General features: G+C 46.8%; 1 protein-coding gene across 4 annotated transcripts; it reads left to right on the top strand.

The window, feature by feature from the left end:
- Window positions 1-56: 56 nt before the first annotated feature.
- On the top strand, window positions 57-18735 carry C1QTNF4 (C1q and TNF related 4). 4 transcript variants are annotated; one of them, XM_083164354.1, is made up of 2 exons: window positions 57-213; window positions 16120-18735. In XM_083164354.1, exon 2 carries the CDS (start codon window positions 16125-16127, stop codon window positions 17232-17234), a length of 1110 nt encoding a protein of 369 aa, XP_083020480.1. In that variant the 5' UTR covers window positions 57-213; window positions 16120-16124; the 3' UTR covers window positions 17235-18735. The 4 variants fall into 4 exon arrangements, with proteins under 4 accessions (XP_083020480.1, XP_083020481.1, XP_083020479.1 ...); XM_083164355.1 differs by having other exon boundaries at window positions 74-213; window positions 16124-18735; XM_083164353.1 differs by lacking the exon at window positions 57-213 and adding an exon at window positions 293-453.
- Window positions 18736-21103: the final 2368 nt, after the last annotated feature.

Genomic DNA, 21103 nt, shown 5'->3' on the forward strand with positions numbered 1-21103 from the left:
TTCCTGTCTAATCCTTCCCAGGCGCCTGCAAACTGCCACTGTTTATTACCTGTCCATGATTCTGTGCTCTGTACAGGCGGACCCCCCCTCACTGCACCCTCTCCCCTCCAGCGCCCCCCCCCCCCCCTCCACAGCCCTGCACCAAATCCTTCTTCCCTGTGCCACCAACTACAGATAAAGACAGAAGACAAGTGACCACCAGGAGCAGGACAGGTAGGTGCAGAGGGGTGGGTGCAGAGGGGGGTACTGAGGATGCAGAAGGGCAGGGAGGGGGGGGGGGTGATGCTCAGAGAGGCAGACAGCATCAAGACAGAGTGATGATAGCAGAATAAGGGAGGAGGCAGGGGGATGAGCAGTGAGGATGCTCGGTTACAGCAGGACTAGTTTCTGTGGTGGCACCTGCCCAGGGAACAGACTTGTATGACTAGCATCCAACCTCCGACGCTGAAACAGGTAACCAGCCACATTCCTTCCCTGTATCCCAGACACCCCTGATCCTGCATCCAGTTCTGTTCCTTGCATCCCCTGTCGCATCTCTTCTCCTGGCTGCCGCCTCTTATCAGCCGCACTCCCTCCTTGGTAGAAAGACATTTTCTCTGGAGAGATCTGGCATTGATTGGCGTCACATTCTATTCACCCTCCTGTCCAGCAGCTTTTTCACATGCCAGCTCTCATTACAGTGTGACAGCGCACGCCAGGGACCCGGGGAAACTGGAGCAGATGCTCCCATTTCTAGGGGATGATATTATTGTGATAATGAGATTAGTTATCTGTGACCCTGCATTAGTGGAACCGCACAGATCATATACTAAGCAGTCTTATTAATATATATATATATATATATATATATATATATATATATATATATATATATATATATATAGATATGATTTTTTTAATTTATTTTATTACGTGTAGTCTGCAATTTGTATATGTGTATGCATCGACTGTGTGCATTTGTATATAACATAAACAATATTGTGTTTTATATGTGTTTGTAGCAAATAAACACATATACTGTAAGTGTGTATATCTCTTTGCGCTATCACTATTATTTATGTGTTTTTTATTTATTTTTTGGTGAATGTACTGTTAACGTGTATTGGCATGGATGGTGTAATGGTTATAGCATTACTGCCTCACAGCACTGAGGTCATGGGCTCTATCCCCACCATGTGTTATATATACGGGGCAGTACGGACGGTGTAGTGGTTACATTACTGCCTCACAGCGCTGAGGTCATGTGTTCTATCCCCACCATGTGTTATATATACGGGGCAGTACGGATGGTGTAATGGTTAGCATTACTGCCTCACAGCACTGAGGTCACGGGTTCTATCCCCACCATGTGTTATATATACGGGGCAGTACGGATGGTGTAATGGTTACATTACTGTCTCACAGCACTGAGGTCACGGGTTCCATTCCCACCATGTGTTATATATACGGGGCAGTACGGATGGTGTAATGGTTATAGCATTACTGCCTCACAGCACTGAGGTCACGGGTTCTATCCCCACCATGTGTTATATATACGGGGCAGTACGGATGGTGTAATGGTTACATTACTGTCTCACAGCACTGAGGTCACGGGTTCCATTCCCACCATGTGTTATATATACGGGGCAGTACGGACGGTGTAATGGTTACATTACTGCCTCACAGCACTGAGGTCATGGGTTCTATCCCCACCATGTGTTATATATACGGGGCAGTACGGATGGTGTAATGGTTAGCATTACTGCCTCACAGCACTGAGGTCATGGGTTCTATCCCCACCATGTGTTATATATACAGGGCAGTACGGATGGTGTAATGGTTATAGCATTACTGCCTCACAGCACTGAGGTCATGGGTTCTATCTCCACCATGTGTTATATATACGGTGTTATATATACGGGGCAATACGGACGGTGTAATGGTTACATTACTGCCTCACAGCACTGAGGTCATGGGTTCTATCCCCACCATGTGTTATATATACGGGGCAGTACGGATGGTGTAATGGTTAGCATTACTGCCTCACAGCACTGAGGTCATGGGTTCTATCCCCACCATGTGTTATATATACAGGGCAGTACGGATGGTGTAATGGTTATAGCATTACTGCCTCACAGCACTGAGGTCATGGGTTCTATCCCCACCATGTGTTATATATACGGGGCAGTACGGATGGTGTAATGGTTAGCATTACTGCCTCACAGCACTGAGGTCATGGGTTTGATTCCCACCATGGCCCTAACTGTGTGGAGTTTGTATATTCTCCCCGTACTTGCGTGGGTTTCCTCCGGGTACTCCAGTTTCCTCCCACATTCCAAAAATATACAGGTAGGCTAATTGGCTCCCAACAAATTAACCCTAGAATGTCTGTGTGTGCGTGTACATGTGGTAGGGAACATAGATTGTAAGCTTCACTGGGGCAGGGACTGATGTGAGTGTTCAACTATTCTCTGTACAGCGCTGCAGAATCTGTGTGCGCTATATAAGAAACTTAATAAATATATAATATTTTCGTCCAGCTGCGTGTTGTGGGCCTCAGGTCAGGAGACTGTCTGCTTCAGGCCATTTTATTTTTATCTCCAGACTTGTATAGAATATATGGCGTATAATATAATGTCTCCCTCACACTGACCCCTGTGTGAGATGGGGAGGGAGATGCAGGAAGAGGGTGCGATACTTTATAAGGAGGTTAGAAAAAACAAGTTCTCATGGTTAATTCATGACTTGGAGGCAACACTACAAACCCTCCCTTGTTACATTCACCCCTTCGCTGGCGCTGTACAGGGTGACAGGAAATAGCTGTGAAAGCAGGAGTGTTCTGTAACTGCATCCAGGGCTGCTGTGCAGAGTGTAGGGGATGTGTATATCCTGTCAGTGCTGGAGAGAGTGGCAGAGGGATGGGAGGTATTACAATAATCATGTATAATTCAGAAGCACTTGGGGAACAATTTATCACTGTCCAGCACTGTCCTCGCTCATCACGGGGATAGAAAATCTTCTGTCGCTATAGTTTATTGCAAATAAAAGGTTTCAGCCGATGATGACTGACAGCCTCCAGGGAATACATATAGATGGCCGGTGGGCTAAATACTGACAGCATCCTAACCCTTACACACACCATAAGTGCAGGCAGTGAGTGCAGTTTGGACCACCTGACCAATAGAACATACCATGTAACCTGCGACGGCATGGGCGGTGCAACATCAATTTTACTATCGGCTCCACCAGCGGTTGCCTCTAGTAACCAGGTGGCGAGCCCACGAGGATGCACTTTGTGTGTTCTTCTGTGGGCTACTTTCATGCTCCCCCCCGCCCTCATGGGTCATATGGTATGTCCCGTCAGTCGGGAGCATTTACTAAAGGGGATGTATATCCAACTCCCCTAACTCCCCCTTCCAGAACCTAACACCAAATCCCCCCTCCCGTAGCCTAACCCCCTTTTTAGTGTCTAACCCTCCCTGCAGTCTAACCCTTGCCCCCTAGTGCCTTAGGGGCAGATTTATTAAGCTTGGTGAAGTGATAAACTGTCTGGTTTTTATCACCGGCCAATCAGCTCCTACCTTTGAGGTTACAGGCTTATTTTGAAAAATGACAGGTAGGAGCTGATTGGCTGGTGATAAAAACCAGACAGTTTATCACTTCACCGAGCTTAATAAATCTACCCCTTAACCTAATTCTCATATTCACCCATCATATTTACGATTGGCAGTTGGGATTCCGCCATCTCCAGCGATGACTGACGTGATTCCAGCGCCGATCTTCTGCCTCGGGATTCCGACACCAGTACTTTGCCAGCATCCCGACCGGCGGAATACTAGCCGCATTCAGCAAGAAATATCTATTTGTAGGGCACAATGCACCAGTGTAATCCAGCTGGCAAATGAGTCCTTTGAGGGGAACATTTACCATTGAACATTTGCGGCTAATTCCCCCGAAAACACCCATTTTCCAGGAGTTAGCTGCAAAAATTAAGGTTCCAGCGAATGTATATAGGAGGGACCGCAGCAGGAATCTCTGATCCCTGCAGTGATCCCTCCTGCCCTGAAAGAAGCTGCATCCCTCATAGGTGTCTATGGGGGATGGGATGCTGCCCGATGTACCAATATCGGGCAGCATCGCATAGGGTACTGGGACTAGCCTATTGTAGCCTTTGGCCTACTTATCACACTGCCGACAGGGCAGTGCGGCCAGCTGAGCCCATCTCAGGGAGCCCCTGTGCGGGCCTCTGCAGGGACATACATTACGCCAAAAGGATCGCATATTACAATGCGATCCTGGGTGGTAGATCCCACCCAGATCGCATTGTATATGCGATCCCATTTTATATGGGCCCTGGAATCTTTTCTGTAGCTGCCTGTGATAAGCAACCATAAAAGACATTCTAACATTCGATTTGGCCAATATGGATAACTAGGTCCTACAGAGGAACACATTCAGAGATGTATGCAGTGGAGTGAGTTATTTTCTTCACTGCTTATCCATAACAATTCCCACTGCATACTGTATGTGCTGCAATGGCAGTTGCCGAGAAATTCATATTCAGATCTGATCGCAGTAAAATGTGTTCTCAAAATGGGCAAAACCATGTGCACTGCAGGTGGGGTAGATGTAACACGTACAGAGAGAGTTAAATTTGGATGGGGTGTGTTGAAACTGAAATCTAAATTGCAGTGTAAAAATAAAGCAGTCAGTATTTACCCAGCACAGAAACAAAATAACTCACACAAATCTAAAGGTGCCCATACACTAGTAAGATTTATCTTCAGATCTGGCTGGTTGGAACAAAAACATGGTTATGGATGAGTGACAGTTTGTCAGTTTCCAGCATTTCCAACAAATGGTCAACTGTCATTTGCTCTCATCCATAACCAGGATTTTGTTCCAACCAAACAGATCAGAAGATAAATCTGCATGTGTATGGCCACCTTAATTCTCTCTGCACATGTTATATCTGCCCCACCTGCAGTGCACATGGTTTTGCCCATTTTCCAAAAAATTTGTACTGCGATCAGATTAGTCAGGGACTGAAGGAAAATTCCCAGGGAAAAACCAGGGGAAAAGAATCAGGCGCTTGACAGGATATGTTTTTCGGGGTGTTAGCTGCTGCTCAATGGGGGGATAGTCAGTCCCCACCGCAAGAAGAACACAAAAACCAGTCACGCCGAGGCGTGTGAGCAGCGCTAAGAAAGGGTGACACACACTAAAGGTACAATGTAATTTTTTACTCGTTAAAAAATGAACATATAATAAGGTACAGTACAAATTGACAATATAAAAATAATAAAGGTACCATACGAGCCGGTTCTTCACGTCACAAGCAAGGGTGGGCGTGACGGTATAAGTCCAGTTTGGACAAGGAGTGAAATAAATAAATTGAATTTAGGAAAGGGGAGGCAAATAATCACAGGTAAGTGCACTTTACCATTTGGTGAAAGGTCTGGATGTCCAAATGTGACCACAGGTGATTGTTGGAATCCTCACCGTGGTATATAGTGGTGAAAAGATGCTGTCGGTCGGCTTCCGCTTGAGAAGATGCTCCTTATGGATGCTGATGGTAATTGAAGGGGAGGGGGTGAATTACCCCGATGATTTTCAATAAGCGGTGTCCGCCAAACACGACTGGGACGAATTGAAGAGGTGGTATCGGTTAGTTAGACAATGTCCTCCTTTTTTGGCACGCTGGAATTGTGCCGCTGAGTGATCCAGGAGAAACCGTAGCCACCAAACACAATGGAAAGGGTGGGGTGGTGGGGAGGATGAGTGAGGCAGGTAAATCCGTGGGTGGTAGTACACCAGCAAATAAGTCCAATCTGGGTACAAGATCCCACACTTGGAGTGAAGAACCAGAGGTCCACCTGACGCGTTTCACTGCCAACTGCAGCTTTGTCAAAGGACCTTTGATAAAGCTGCAGTTGGCAGTGAAAAAAAAGGAGGACATTGTCTAACCAACCGATACCACCTCTTCAATTCGTCCCAGTCGTGTTTGGCGGACACTGCTTATTGAAAATCATCGGGGTAATTCACCCCCTCCCCTTCAATTACCATCAGCATCCATAAGGGGCATCTTCTCAAGCGGAAGCCGACCGACAGCATCTTTTCACCACTATATACCACGGTGAGGATTCCAACAATCACCTGTGGTCACATTTAGACATCCAGACCTTTCACCAAATGGTAAAGTGCACTTACCTGTGATTATTTGCCTCCCCTTTCCTAAATTCAATTTATTTATTTCACTCCTTGTCCAAACTGGACTTATACCGTCACGCCCACCCTTGCTTGTGACGTGAAGAACCGGCTCGTATGGTACCTTTATTATTTTTATATTGTCAATTTGTACTGTACCTTATTATATGTTCATTTTTTAACGAGTAAAAAATTACATTGTACCTTTAGTGTGTGTCACCCTTTCTTAGCGCTGCTCACACGCCTCGGCGTGACTGGTTTTTAGTCAGGGACTGTCTGTGGTAGGGATGGCCATCGGCTATCGATGATTCAAAATCACTGATGGTTCATGACTGATGTCAAACACTTTTGCCATCGATGGGGGAGACCCAGATGCTTTCTCTCCATCGATGGAACAGCAAAACAATGTTTTTTTTTTTTTTCAAAGTGCCAGGACAAGGAGCATAGCTCCGTCCCCCACCCCGCGACACCCCAACCCCCATGTTTTGATTGGCCCAAAGGCCAATCAATCAAACACGGTGGAAGACCACCGATATTTAAAAATATAGATGGTCATCCATTGCATAGTTTAGCACTATCGATGGCCAGTTGCAGAATTGCCATCGATGGCAATGGCAATGATGGCCATCCCTAGTCTGTGGGCGGTAACGGGGGAGGGGTGACCCAGACTCATGCATGTCATGACCTTTTGGGGGTGTGTCACTTCCTGGTCCAGTGCTATTACTTCCAGGTGTCAAAATGGGATTTATCCTATAAACTCCTCATTAATTTGATATGGCAATCAGGATTCGGGTCACCTCCTAACCTATATACTGTATACTCATACAAACAGAACAGGCATCATTACACACGGGTTCCAGGTGATAGATCTACAGTGTCTAGATGTGACAGTCAATAGGTCTACCCCAAAGGTCGACATGCAACAGGATTGACAATGGTCGACATGGAAAAAAATGTCGACATGCAATAGGTTGATGGGTCAAAATGCCTACATGATAAGGGTGGACACATGACCAGGTCAACATGAGTTTTTCATGAGATTTTTTTTTTTTTAACCAACCATTGAATGATTTCTCCTGACCTTTGGGGACGGGGACATATTCGGCCCGCTATGCGAGGGTCTGATTTGGGCCCTAGGGGTATACATGTACACAGCATCTACTCACCTCTGAGCAGAGCAGCAGAGTGAAAGAGGAACTCCAATTCCTCCCCCCTTCCTACAGGACAGTCCCCCAACAACACAGTAGTACTGTCCCCTGAGAACCGGCTCAGTTGGGAGTTGGTCCTTCATCTCCGTCTACTTCCTTACTTCTCTCCAGGGCTTAGTAAATAGACCCCTGTGTGTCATTCCTGCTTGTGCCGTCAGTGCCATGTGTACAAACCACAGGCGTGCGCAGCAGTAATGGGGTACATTTATCAGAGGGGAACAGGCCCCCCTCCTTGTACTGTCAAGCTGAAGTTGGGCATAATGTTAATGCGTTGTACATATTGGGCGATATCGCTCATTTTAGCACTTCTGAGGGTTATTGCTCATTATATCGCCCAGTGTGTATGCTCTGCCCGACAGCGCGGATACTGTACATGCTCCCGTGGGTCCATAACGACCCTCTCTGTTATCTGTGCAGGCGAGGGAGTGGGCCAGCACTGGCCTTCACTCAATGCAGAATGCAGCACTGCGCTTTGCTCACCACCCAGCCGCATCCCTGCGTCCGCCAATATCGGCGGCAGCAGAGAGAGGCAAGTGTGTATGCACCTTTAGTTTCCCAGCTGCAGAAAATGCAGAGCAGCGCTGGTTTACAGACCAGTCACAGCTAATTGCTGATTGGCTACTGCAGTCAGCGCCTAAGAAATAACCCCTTTGTGCATCACTGCTGCTATCGCACCCACATGTCTTCATTACTGCGAGCAGGACAGCAGAGATGTTGCTTTGCTTACTCAACCAAAAAAGAAATGTTAAGACAGGGATTTCCTGCTGCAATTAATCACAGTGACTGCAGGCCTCTGTGGGGAAGAACACACCACGCTGGGAGGAACTCGTGATCTGAGACCGGTTCCATGCATGACCTGCTGATTGTTATGTACGAGCAGACAGGGCGAGCCACAACAGGTGGGAGCTGGGCCTTCATTCTGAGCTAGGCTACCTGTAACTACAAGTCCCATCATGCTCTCCCAGCCAAAGATATTTAACACATGTTGTGGTCATTTACAAAGGGCTACATAATAATGCTCCTGTATGTGATATCACAGTATAACTGGCACAATTGCCCACAACATACCATGGAGGCTTAGGGTACATGGAACCCGTGTGAGGGTCCAAATACGGCAGAAGTACAAATGTCGCTGTCAGAATTAAAAACAACTGTTGGCACCTCATTTCTGTCTTAAATGCATCATGACGGTACACTAGGGCGATATTGCATACACTCCTTCTATTTCGATCACATCTGTGCGATAAATCGAAGGATTGTATGCCCATCGAATGTGTCACCCGATTCAGTGCTCGGCCCTCCTGAGCCGCACATAATATTTATTGAATTGCATGAGCGATCGCATGTGGTGTTTGAACACATGCGAGCGGCAAGAGTGCCGGCGGCAGTTTCATGGAGCGCTGTTTGGGACGGCGGGTGTGCGGTGGTAGTTAGCGGCAGGCAGCAGAGTTTGAAAAAAAAAACATTTCAAAAGACTGGGTAGCCTTCTGATTGGCTGAGAGAGAGCTCTCTCAGCCAATCAGCAGCCACTTGAATTGGAGGCCTCTGATTGGCTGAGAGCTCTCTGGGGGGCCACCCAGTGTTTACAATTTTTTTTCAAATTCTGCCATCCACAGTCCTCCGCCACCCACACTGCTACACCACCAGCCCTCTTCCGATGTGGCATCGCAGGTGGCATGTGATATCGGTTGCTGTGAAAAAAGCACTTGAGCACCATAAGATGCGATCGCATTTGTGTATTCCTTTGATTGGTTGCTATGGGCAACATCCCATCTTCAATAGAACTCTCATTTTAGTAAATTTAATTTACTCCTAATTATCTGATAGTCATTGTTCTTCGTAATCCCACCAAAATATCTCTCTGGAGGGTCAACAAATATGGCTGTCACAGACTCACAGCTATCAGCATGTCCTCTCATGTCAGAAGAGGGTGGAGCTGTCACAGGGGATTACTTGTGTTTGTGGAGCATGTGTTGTCATAATTGTGTACTTATAAAGTCTTCTCTCACTGACAAGTATGGAGGGGAGATTCTGCTTGCACCTTTGGGGGGTTGTGGCCAGGCTGTCAATCATTATGCCCCAAACATTATGATTTGTGGGTCTGTGATGAGGGGTGTGGCCAAATGACAAATTCACATGACTAAGCCCCGCCCCCACAATTGCCCACACAATTTCCTCATCCTGTCCATTTAACGAAGAAGGGGGTGGGATGCGAGAGATCTGGTCACTCTTCCATGGGTGTGGGGTAATGGGAGTCACCCAGCACGTGGTATGTGTATTGGGTAGGAGTTTCTGGGTTGTAATAGGCAATAGGCGTGCGCACAATGGTGCGTAGTGTGCAAAATCACACCCTAATGTCCCCCACAGTATGTATAATGGGGCTCTGCCTGGCATTACTTGTGTATAACGGGGCTCTGCCTGGCATTACGTGTGTATAATGGGGCTCTGCCTGGCATTACGTGTGTATAAGGGGGCTCTGCCTGGCATTACGTGTGTATAATGGGGCTCCTCCTGGCATTACGTGTGTATAATGGGGCTCTGCCTGGCATTACGTGTGTATAATGGGGCTCTGCCTGGCATTACGTGTGTATAAGGGGGCTCTGCCTGGCATTACGTGTGTATAAGGGGGCACTGCCTGGCATTACGTGTGTATAATGGGGCTCTGCCTGGCATTACGTGTGTATAATGGGGCTCTGGGCTGGCATTACGTGTGTATAATGAGGCTCTGCCTGGCATTACGTGTGTATAATGGGGCTCTGCCTGGCATTACGTGTGTATAATGGGGCTCTGCCTGGCATTACGTGTGTATAATGGGGTTCTGCCTGGCATTACGTGTGTATAACGGGGCTCTGCCTGGCATTACGTGTGTATAACGGGGCACTGCCTGGCATTACGTGTGTATAACGGGGCTCTGCCTGGCATTACGTGTGTATAACAGGGCTCTGCCTGGCATTACGTGTGTATAACAGGGCTCTGCCTGGCATTACGTGTGTATAAGGGGGCTCTGCCTGGCATTACGTGTGTATAACAGGGCTCTGCCTGGCATTACCTTTGTATAATGGGGCTCTGCCTGGCATTACGTGTGTATAATGGTGCTCTGCCTGGCATTACGTGTGTATAAGGGGGCACTGCCTGGCATTACGTGTGTATAATGGGGCTCTGCCTGGCATTACGTGTGTATAATGGGGCTCTGGCTGGTATACGTGTGTATAATGGGGCTCTGCCTGGCATTACGTGTGTATAATGGGGCTCTGCCTGGCATTACGTGTGTATAATGGGCCTCTGCCTGGCATTACGTGTGTATAATGGGGTTCTGCCTGGCATTACGTGTGTATAACGGGGCTCTGCCTGGCATTACGTGTGCATAACGGGGCTCTGCCTGGCATTACGTGTGTATAAGGGGGCACTGCCTGGCATTACATGTGTATAAGGGGGCACTGCCTGGCATTACGTGTATATAATGGGGCTCTGCCTGGCATTACGTGTGTATAATGGGGCACTGCCTGGCATTACGTGTGTATAATGGGGCTCTGCTTGGCATTAAGTGTGTATAATGGGGCTCTTCCTGGCATTACGTGTGTATAAGGGGGCTCTGCCTGGCATTACGTGTGTATAACAGGGCTCTGCCTGGCATTACGTGTATATAATGGGGGGTACTTGTGAGATATCCGGGCTGCCGATTTTGTCCTTAAGTTTAGTTAACTTAAGGACACCCGACCGACGCGATGCCCGCGATTTAGCCCCAAATCGGGGGCATCGCGTCGGTCGTGGCCGTTATAAGGGACCGCGACGCGATGCCCGCGATTTCCCATAGACAGTAATGTTAAAAGACACGATGGACCCGATTTCCCATAGACAGTAATGTTAAAAGACGCGATGGACCCGATTTCCCATAGACAGCAATGTTAAAATAAAATGACAATGTGAAATTGGCCAATATGGCCCTTTCACATTGGATATGTTTTAAAAAAAAACAAGTACCTAATGGGGCTCTGCCTGGCATTACGTGTGTATAATGGAGCTCTACCTGGCATTACGTGTGTATAATGGGGCACTGCCTGGCATTATGTTTGTATAATGGGGCTCTGCCTGGCATTACGTGTGTATAATGGGGCACTGCCTGGCATTACGTGTGTATAACGGGGCACTGCCTGGCATTGCGTGTGTATAATGGGGCTCCTCCTGGCATTACGTGTGTATAATGGGGCTCTGCCTGGCATTACGTGTGTATAAGGAGCCTCTGCCTGGCATTACGTGTGTATAAGGGGGCTCTGCCTGACGTAACACATATAATAAGGGTCTGCTTTGTTTAATGTGTGTTAAAGGAGTTCTCTACCTGGCATAATGTGTATAACGGGGACTTCATTATACACATTATGCCAGGCAACGCCAAAGGTATACCAGGTGGAGCTCCGCCTGCATACCTCCCAACATGACCCATTCCAGGAGGGACAAAATGCTCTGCTCCTGGACTTCCTTGCCAGTGGCAGTTGCAGAGGTGGGACTGGACCACTGTCCAAAATTCAAATAGAGGAGCCACACCTGCCAGTGATTCCTTGACTGTGGAGTTTGGGGTGAAAGCTGGTGCAGCTCCCCTATCTGAATTTTGGACTGTGCTACAGCCCTACAACTCTGCAACTGCCACTGGCATCCAAGTCCAGACACAGAGCATCTTGTCCCTCCTGGAATAGGTCATGTTGGGAGCACTGCCTGGCGTAACATGCAACAGGGGATCTGCCTGTCATAAAGTGTAATTAGACAAGCCTCAATACGAATTCAGTGAGGGTGCATCTAAACCAGGGATGGGGAATCTTCTGCCCTCCAGCTGTTGTTGAACTGCACATCCCAGCATGCCCTGCTACAGTTCTGCTATTTGGCCATGCTAAAACTGTTGCAGAGCATGCTGGGATGTGTAGATCAACAGCTGGAGGGCCGAAGGTTCCCCATCCCTGGTCTAAACAATTGCAGGCTTGCGGGTATGTCAATATGCTTGTATTGCACCAAATATAGGGCTGGTGGAAGTCTGATGATGACATGTCGACATAGATACCAAAACAGTGCGGGGGGAATAACATTAACTATGTCGACCTTTTGCATGTGTCACCCTTCTGTCAATGTCGACTTAGTGTATATCGACCATTATTAGGTGTCAACTTAATTACTGCCGACCATATATGTCACAATCTAGCTTGAGATATACATGTGACATCACTTAGAACACGGTTACTCTCCGGCTTCCCCGTGTTGGGGATTAGCACAGGACCGACCAGACTTTAGCAGTATCACTTTCTCCCATACTTCCCCTTCAATGAATGGGGACTTTCAGTGTCTGCAAATGATGACACTCTGCCAGATGGCAACACGGAGGAACCATTGAAATGTGTGACCTAATACGACACAGAGAGAATATTCTCCTCTGAGTGTCGGAGAAAGCATCTGTAAGACTATCCTGGCTTCCCAATGACTGGCGAGGCTGTTTCCTCACAATGCTGAACATATATTTTCCTGGCTCCTCTATGACTTTAAGAATAACTCCGATTTAGTCCGTCTGTTGCCTTGGAGACATTCTACAGTACACTCCCCTCTGCCAAGGCCCGGGACTCACATGGGACGTGGTGCCTTTGATCAGACGGCTTCTAGTACCGTAACTGCGCACATTCATAAGCGCAATAGAAAAATGACATTGTCTAGAAAGAGCGCTGTGCATGACGCTGCTGAGGCCTGGAAAGAAAATACTAATAGAGTGATTGTGCCTTTGTGAGTGAACCAGAATAATCTCCTAATGGACAAAACCATGTGCACTGCAGGTGGGGCAGATGTAACATGTGCAGAGAGAATTAGATTTGGGTGAGTTATTTTGTTTCGGTGCAGGTTAAATACTGGCTGCTTTATTTTTGCACTGCAATATAGATATCAGTTTGTAGTAAAACCCCACCCAAATCTAACTCTCTCTGCACATGTTACATCAGCCCCACCTGCAGGGCACATGGTTTTGACCATTAGAGAGTTATTGTGCTTTTGCGAGTGAACCAGAATAACCCCCCCATAGTCTGCATACTAATAATCTCCTGCTCTCCTTAGATTAATAGTCTAAATGGCCACAATAGTACCCCCTCCACACACACACACACACACACACACACACGGGAGAAAAAAATTACAAATTAACACTCAGAAGAAAAAAACACACTCTGGTCACACAGGAGAAAAAAAACTAATACCCCTTTTACACCGTCGAAAAATCTGGGTCAGCGGCGGGTCAGACCCGGATCATCAGCGGTGTAAATGGGGTCAAGCCGTGTCCATTTACACGGGGTCCTCTACCCAGGTCCTGACCTGGGTAGAACCCGGATAGGACCCGTGTAAAGGCCGGTGTAAATGGTCCCGCTGCGGGTCCAGGCACCCGCAGCGGGTCCACAGCGTGCAGCGCTGGGGAAGCTGTCGCCAGGTGCTGAGGGAGGACGGGGGGATACCGGTCAGCCTGACTCTGAGGTCGGAGCCGGAGGGGATGATGTGCGCCGCTGCCGCTGTACCTCCCCCCGCAGCTGCGAAGTTCCTGCGGCGAATGGACAGTCAGCATCGGGGGTCCCTCTGGTGCATGGGAACTAGTACTAGTTCCCATGCGCTGGAGGGACCCCCGCCACTGACTGTCCATTCGCCGCAGGAACTTCGCGGCTGCGGGGGGAGGTACAGCGGCGGCGGCGCACATCATCCCCTCCGGCTCCGACCTCAGGCTGACGGGTACCCCCCTCCCCTCTTCCCTCAGCCCATACTGCCCAGATCACCGTAGCAGCACGCCAGTACACCTACAAATGTGTATTTCTTTCATCTTGAACAGATAAATGTATCAGATCAGTAAAGATCACATTTGCTCCCTCAGATGGAATAAATGGGCGCTACTGAATTGTTGCTCCTATCAGATGCCCTGTTACCCATGGTACACACTTTTTCCAGCATCTTCTGGAGGAGAAACAATGCGTTTGATGTTGAGTGGGGAAGATTCCCCCCTCTACCCCCTCAGAATTTTTATTTAAGTAGTAGTAATATATATATATATATCTTCCAAGATACAGGCGTCACTCCGGGGCTTGTGTAAACAAGTGAAGTTTATTAGCTTCTATATGGTCAACGCCGTTTCGTGCATGTTTGATTGTCTTCTGGTCCTGACGAAGGGTTAACTCCCGAAACGGCGTTGACCATATAGAAGCTAATAAACTTCACTTGTTTACACAAGCCCCGGAGTGACGCCTGTATCTTGGAAGCTGTATTGGTGGCTGTATTGCCACAGAGGAAGGCACCCGGGCCCTCGGTATCATTATCAAGCGGGGAGTGCCGGACATCTACCTACCTGTATGTGTATGTATATGTATATATATATATATATATATATATATATATATGTGTGTTGCCTCCTGGCAACAAGCAATTTCACCCCCCTTGGCAACGAGCAAGCATTTTTAACGACATCCACAAGGAAAGGCAGGGCTGACCCAGGTTCAGTGTAAATGGTGCAAACCCAGGTCGAAGTGCTGTGTAAACTGGGTATAAAGCAGGGTCAGACCCTGGAAACTCCAGCGTTCAAAGACCAGGGTCCGACCAGGGTTTTTGGTGTAAAAGGGGTATTATTGTCCACACAGGAAATATAGAAACACAACCTCTGATTGATGATTACAGAGTCAGCAGACAGAAATCAAGATGGCATGTTTGTGATATAGAACATGATTTGTATATAGCTTTATCCAATAATGAAACTGGGCCAGATTCTCTAAGCTTCAAAAGTGATAAAATGAAGTGATAAACAGCCAGCCAATCAGCTCCTACCTGCCATGTCACAGACTGTGTTTGAAAAATGTCAGGCAGGAGCTGATTGGCTGGCTGTTTATCACTCTCTATTTTATCACTTTTGAAGCTTAGAGAATCTGGCCCACTGTCTCTGCAAGCCTAATTCACTTCTTGGACACCGTGGGCCTGCGAATGATCCGACTATTGGTTCTTGAATCCGTAGCAAAGTTCACAACGCATCCCAATGACCTCACGGCATGGGAATGAATCATTAGCATTGATGCCTATGATAAAAGTGTTCGCAGACACAATAACGCATCAGAGGAGGAGAGTCCACTAACTACTCGCTGGTCTTCTCTGCTACAGCGCGCGCACGTTTTATATGCTGGTTATTAATGGTCATTCCCTGAAGCCTAGAAGAAACTTCCCAGCCGTAGGAGTTCCGAAACAAAGATCCTTTCAGACAGTTGTCAGATACTTGTCAGGTCGACAATGGGAATGTCAACAGTCAAAAGGTTGACGTGAGTTTTTCACTTTTTTGTCTCAAATGTCGACATGGACACTGTCAAAGTGTACCGCATCCGCCCGCCATGCTTTGGGCACGGTGCCTCGCTTGCATCTGTGCCACGGTGTAGTGGAGGGTAGGGCATTAAATACCACCTATCGGTACATGTCTGCTACAGGAAAACGTGGAAAATTCATGGCAACCTTTTTACTGTCGACCTTTCCATTGTCAACCTAATACTTTTGTTGACCTTCCAAACCTGTCGACATTAGCAATGTCAAACTGTGTCCCGTTGCTACACCCGAGGTGATTTTATTTGGTATTTATGCGTAATATTGTAATGCTAGCTTTATTATTTTTGTATATTTATGAGCCTTCCCCTAAAAGTTATATTATATTATCACTGACATTATGCTTTTTTTGTTGTCTTTTACCCAGCCAGAATGTTTGCCCCAAGTACCCCTGTTCTCCTTGGATTAATGGCCCATCTACTTCTCCTCTATCCTACGGCCCTCGGTTCAGACTTCCGTTCCGCTTTCTCCGTTGCCCGTACTAGCAGCATGGAAGGAGGACCTGAGATGGTCATCAGATTTGACAAGGTGTATGTAAATATTGGAGGGGATTTTGACCCCAAAGCTGGGATTTTCAGGTGCCGTATTCCTGGGGCTTATTATTTCTCCTTCACTATTGGGAAATTCCCCAAGAAAAACCTATCGGTCATGCTGATGAAGAACAAGAACGAGGTCCAGGTGATTGTCTACGATGAGCATCATCATAAAGAGAGAAAGGTGGCAAGCCAAAGTGCGATGTTGCAACTCGATTATGGAGACACAGTTTGGCTCCGGCTCCACGGAGACCCAAAATATGCCCTCTACAGCAATGTTGGACCTTATACAACCTTTAATGGCTATTTGATCTATCCAGATACATCCTACTATTTCCAAGGTAGCAGTGAATCCAACAAGCTTCAAAGTTCCCAAAACACGATGACCTCTAAAGAGGAGTCCTCTGAGCAGAATGAAGTCTACAGAAAGAACACAATGGCAGCCGACCAACCGGCGATAGACACAGACCCTAGGTCGGCTTTCTCAGTTGCTCGAACCCAAAGTCTTGTTGGGACAGAGGACAAGAAGACCCAGCATCAACCAATCACCTTCGACACAGAGTTTGTCAACATTGGAAAAGATTTCAACCTGTCTTCTGGAGAGTTTCGATGTCGCATGGCTGGAGCTTACTACTTCTCCTTCACCATTGGGAAAATGCCTTCTAAGACCATGTCCGTCAAGCTTATGAAGAACCAGAATGAGGTCCAAGCGATGATTTACGATGATAGCCACTCCAAAAAGCGAGAGATGCAGAGCCAAAGCTTGATGTTGTCTCTGCATCCCGGAGACACGGTGTGGCTCTACAGCTACAGACATGAAGGCTACGGAGCATACAGCAACCATGGAAAATACATTACATTCACTGGGTTCCTGGTGTACCCAGAAGCATCGCCTAAGCCACATGTATCGGTAACAAACCAAAACCCAGAAATAATTACAGAGATTTGACGGATACTGTGACGGGACCCAACTGTGACTTGTAAACAAGGCTGGGTTTGATATTTATTACCAGAGGCACCAAGTGTACGTCAACTCCACTCACATTACCACTCACAGCCTTCGTGTTTGTAGTATGTTGCCATCGTCACCCCCCCTCTGGGGCAAACGTTGCTTAATTTATCTTCAAAAGTGACTAATAGATTTAGTACAGATATAGCCAGAATTATCCGAATGTGAGGTCTTCATTATCTAGGATACCACTGTCTGATTCTCATTACTAAGGGCCTGATTCAACATCAGTCAGTCCACATAGAATTTTCTGCGGGGACCGACAGTGCGGTGCATGCGTATAGGCGAATATACAATGCTTTCGGCGACTATCACAGTCATCAAGGTGTTCGCACAGGGGGGGGGTGTTTTGGGGGGGACAGGGGGCTTGCGATTGGGGATACCCAGCGTTTCCTTCCACAAAAACAGTGGGTGTGCTCAAAAAAATGCTTGGTGTCCCCGTGCGAACGCAGGCGGGTCAAATCCCGCACAGGGAGGGCAGCTCACATCACGCCAGCGCCCGCCCCATTCTTGGACGGACTTATTTGCGAACGGGAAAAAACAATCTTTAGATGTTCGGCGACCATCAAATGATTTTTTTACGTACGCTTGCATGCTTCCGAGGGGATTCGTGTTGTTAAGACACTCACTAAGCAGCGAACGACCGCTGTTAGCAAGCAGTTCTGAATCAGGCCCGTAGTGTAACACGAGTAAGAGAATGGAAATCACCGTTGGATAACATTGGCTGCATCCATAGCAATGTCCAGACCCATCTCAAGTGTAAATCTGTCCTTGTCTGATGTTATCCCGGGAGTCCCGTGTTTGCACTCTTTATTTGTGTGTAGGTGAGCATGTTATAAGACGGTGCACTTGCATGAATGGGGGGGGATGAACCCCCTCACGTGCCATAATTCATTGTTATCGCATAAGGAAAAAAGCAATAGAAGTTGGGGCATATGGTCGTTAGGTTCACATGCATTGGGTCAACCACTGAAGGTGGACACACAAAATAGGTTGACATGGCTACAGTCGACAGGGTTGGAAGGTCGACAGTCAAAAAGTCAACATGAGTTTATGTTTTTTTTTTTTGGGAGCCGACATGTGCCGACAGGCAGTATTTCATGCTCTACCATCCACTAGGGCATGGAGGAAGAATAGAATAGTGTCCCGAGTGCAGCACCGTGCCCGAAGCATGGCGAGCTCAGTGGTACACTTTGAAGGTGTCCATGTTGATTATGTCGACACCTCCCCAAAAAAAACCTTATGTCGACATTTTGACTGTCGACCTAATGCTTGTGCCAACTTTCCAGAATATATATATATATATATATATATATATATATACACACACACAAGAACAGTGTAAGATACCCAGGCAATGAATGCAGGACACTATACATATACATACACAAGGGGGTTGATCAAACAAACAAAAAATAATAAATTGTTTTTTTCTAATAAACTCGTATTTGTAGCTTTCTAATGTCATTAACACGGTCTGTTTATTAAAATCTGTGCAATGTAATTTCCATGCATCCCCTGGCGGCTTATTTCTGACTCTAGCAGATCATTAAAGCCGTTAATGAACCACGATAACACCATTCAGCACAATCCACAGCTCGGAGCCGCTAGTTCTGGGTGTCACTGACATCAGATTCTAGCACTGCAGGTGGTGTGATAACGAGGGCTGCCGGAATACTGTAATAATACAGGAATAAATCATTTCCATCCCCACAGACGTCTATCAATCACAGCTGCCAATCACTAGCAAATGTAGCAACGGCAAATAAAAAGCTATTTCTTCATCCATCAGCAATTAGAAAATAGTGAGGAGTAAAAACTTAGGGGTGTATTTATTAAAGCTTGGAGAGAGAAATAAATTGTGGGAGATAAAGTGGTAGCCAATCAGCTTCTACCATACATTCTACAAGCGGTGTTTGAAAAATAAATGCTAGGAGACGATGGATTGAGACTTTTTTTTTTACTCACAATCAGAGGTGGATTTAGACCTTATGGGGCCCCTTGCAAGATACAGGTGTGGGGCCCTCCTTAAACAATCCATAGCACTATATTTTGCTGCTGATTGCAGGCAGCATCGATAGAGGACCTTTCAACGTGCACAGTCTACTGATAAATGGTCAGATGCGTGAACATCGGCATTGCGTACAAATCTGAATAAGGGGCGAGGTCCTTTGGAAATAGGCTTATTACCGTGTCACATGTAAAGTAACCTGACCACCCGCATACAGTGCATGAAATCATTTGTGCGTCCAAATATAATTTTTCCTATCAAAGAACATCAAAGGGCGTTTGGGAGCATGGAAAGGTCGATGTGATGTCATGACGGCACGCAATACTCCTCGCAATGCTCATCTGGGAAGGTTTTGGATGCCAAGCATATATTTATGGGGCGCTAGGCAGGCGCCCAGTTGCCTTGTGTAAAATCCGACTCTGCTCACAGTTGTATCCATCTCCAATACCCCCGATACTCAGCCATGACGTATTGCTGGTATAGACGCAGCACCGTATATTAGGGAAGGTTGAATGTCCGCACAACTTAGGAAACGGGATGTCCCACTCATTGGGCTCCCACTTTCATGCCACATTAGAATTAAATTCACTTCACCTTACCAGTGTTCAAACGGACTCCAGAGGTGTCAGATTACAACTGATGCCAGCCCGGCCATTTCCAAGATGTCGCAATATGGTGGCGCCCCCTTATGGGCCCCATACATCAGCAATCACAATTAATGGATTTCCAGATCCAGGGATTTTTTGGCCAGATAAATGGATTTTACAATCTATTTGACTTGCCCACACATTACAGATTTATTTCAGTGATCGGCAGATTTTTCCATCTAAAGATTGCATCTTCATATCTGGAAATTGCCCCAATCGATTGTCATTTCAGCTGTTCATAATGTAAATAGATGAAGAAGACGAATTGGGAATGCCCACACATATAAAAAAGATCTGCAGATAATACCAGATTATTAAACATGTTTAAAAACCTGATTAAGCAATCGATTGGCGATTTTGATTGGGATTGCCAAAAGGGGGAGCCCACACATCTAAAATTAATTGTGGCAATCATCTCCATATCTGAAAATTGTCACAATTAATTGCTGATGTATGGGGCCCATTACTTTTACCTACTGCTATCCCAGAACGTTTGGCACTTCAAAGCTAGCGGAACAGAGCAACTGCCATTGTGTGTAGTACCACATAAGGGGCCAAATGTAATAGGGTGAGAGTTTCAGAAAGTGAGAGATTTTGGGAGAGTTTTCCCATGTTTTTTAAAGCAGCAATCAATTACATGGCAAAATCAACCTGGTTTTGCAGTGTAATTGATTGCTGCTTTAAAAAACATGGGAAAACTCTCCCAAAATCTCTCACTTTCTGAAACGCTCACCCTATTACATTTGGCCCAATGTCTCAGTTTAGAAATACATAGACACATAGTAGGTGTGATCATCATATAGTGTAGGACCACCAGAGCAGAGCCGCCCTGCCATGGCTGGAGGCTTACCAGAGGTTTGCAAATGTGTGCAACAGAGATCTCTGCATTTTCTATTCTATAGGATGGAAACCTCTCTTGCCGGTCTATCGCCAGTGTGCTGGGGGATTAAAGGTGCGTACACACGGATAGTTTGGCAAAAGATCTGGGCGTTCCTGACCAATTGAAACGACCAATCGCTCAAATCGTTCCGTGTGTATGAACGATATATTGGACGATGCGCGTACCCGCCGGTCGTTGGTAGAGGTCGCTGATCTTTCCTGCATGCAGAAAGATCAGCGACCAATCGTTAACGATGTGTACCAATCGTTTC

The sequence above is a fragment of the Crinia signifera genome, chromosome 11, assembly GCF_055691185.1.
Source record: "Crinia signifera chromosome 11, ASM5569118v1, whole genome shotgun sequence".
In the NCBI taxonomy this organism is placed as follows: Eukaryota; Metazoa; Chordata; class Amphibia; order Anura; family Myobatrachidae; genus Crinia; species Crinia signifera.

Excerpts from the sequence above, each read along its gene's own strand:
- C1QTNF4 (XM_083164354.1), top strand. The coding sequence starts at position 16,125 with ATGTTTGCCCCAAGTACCCCTGTTCTCCTTGGATTAATGGCCCATCTA.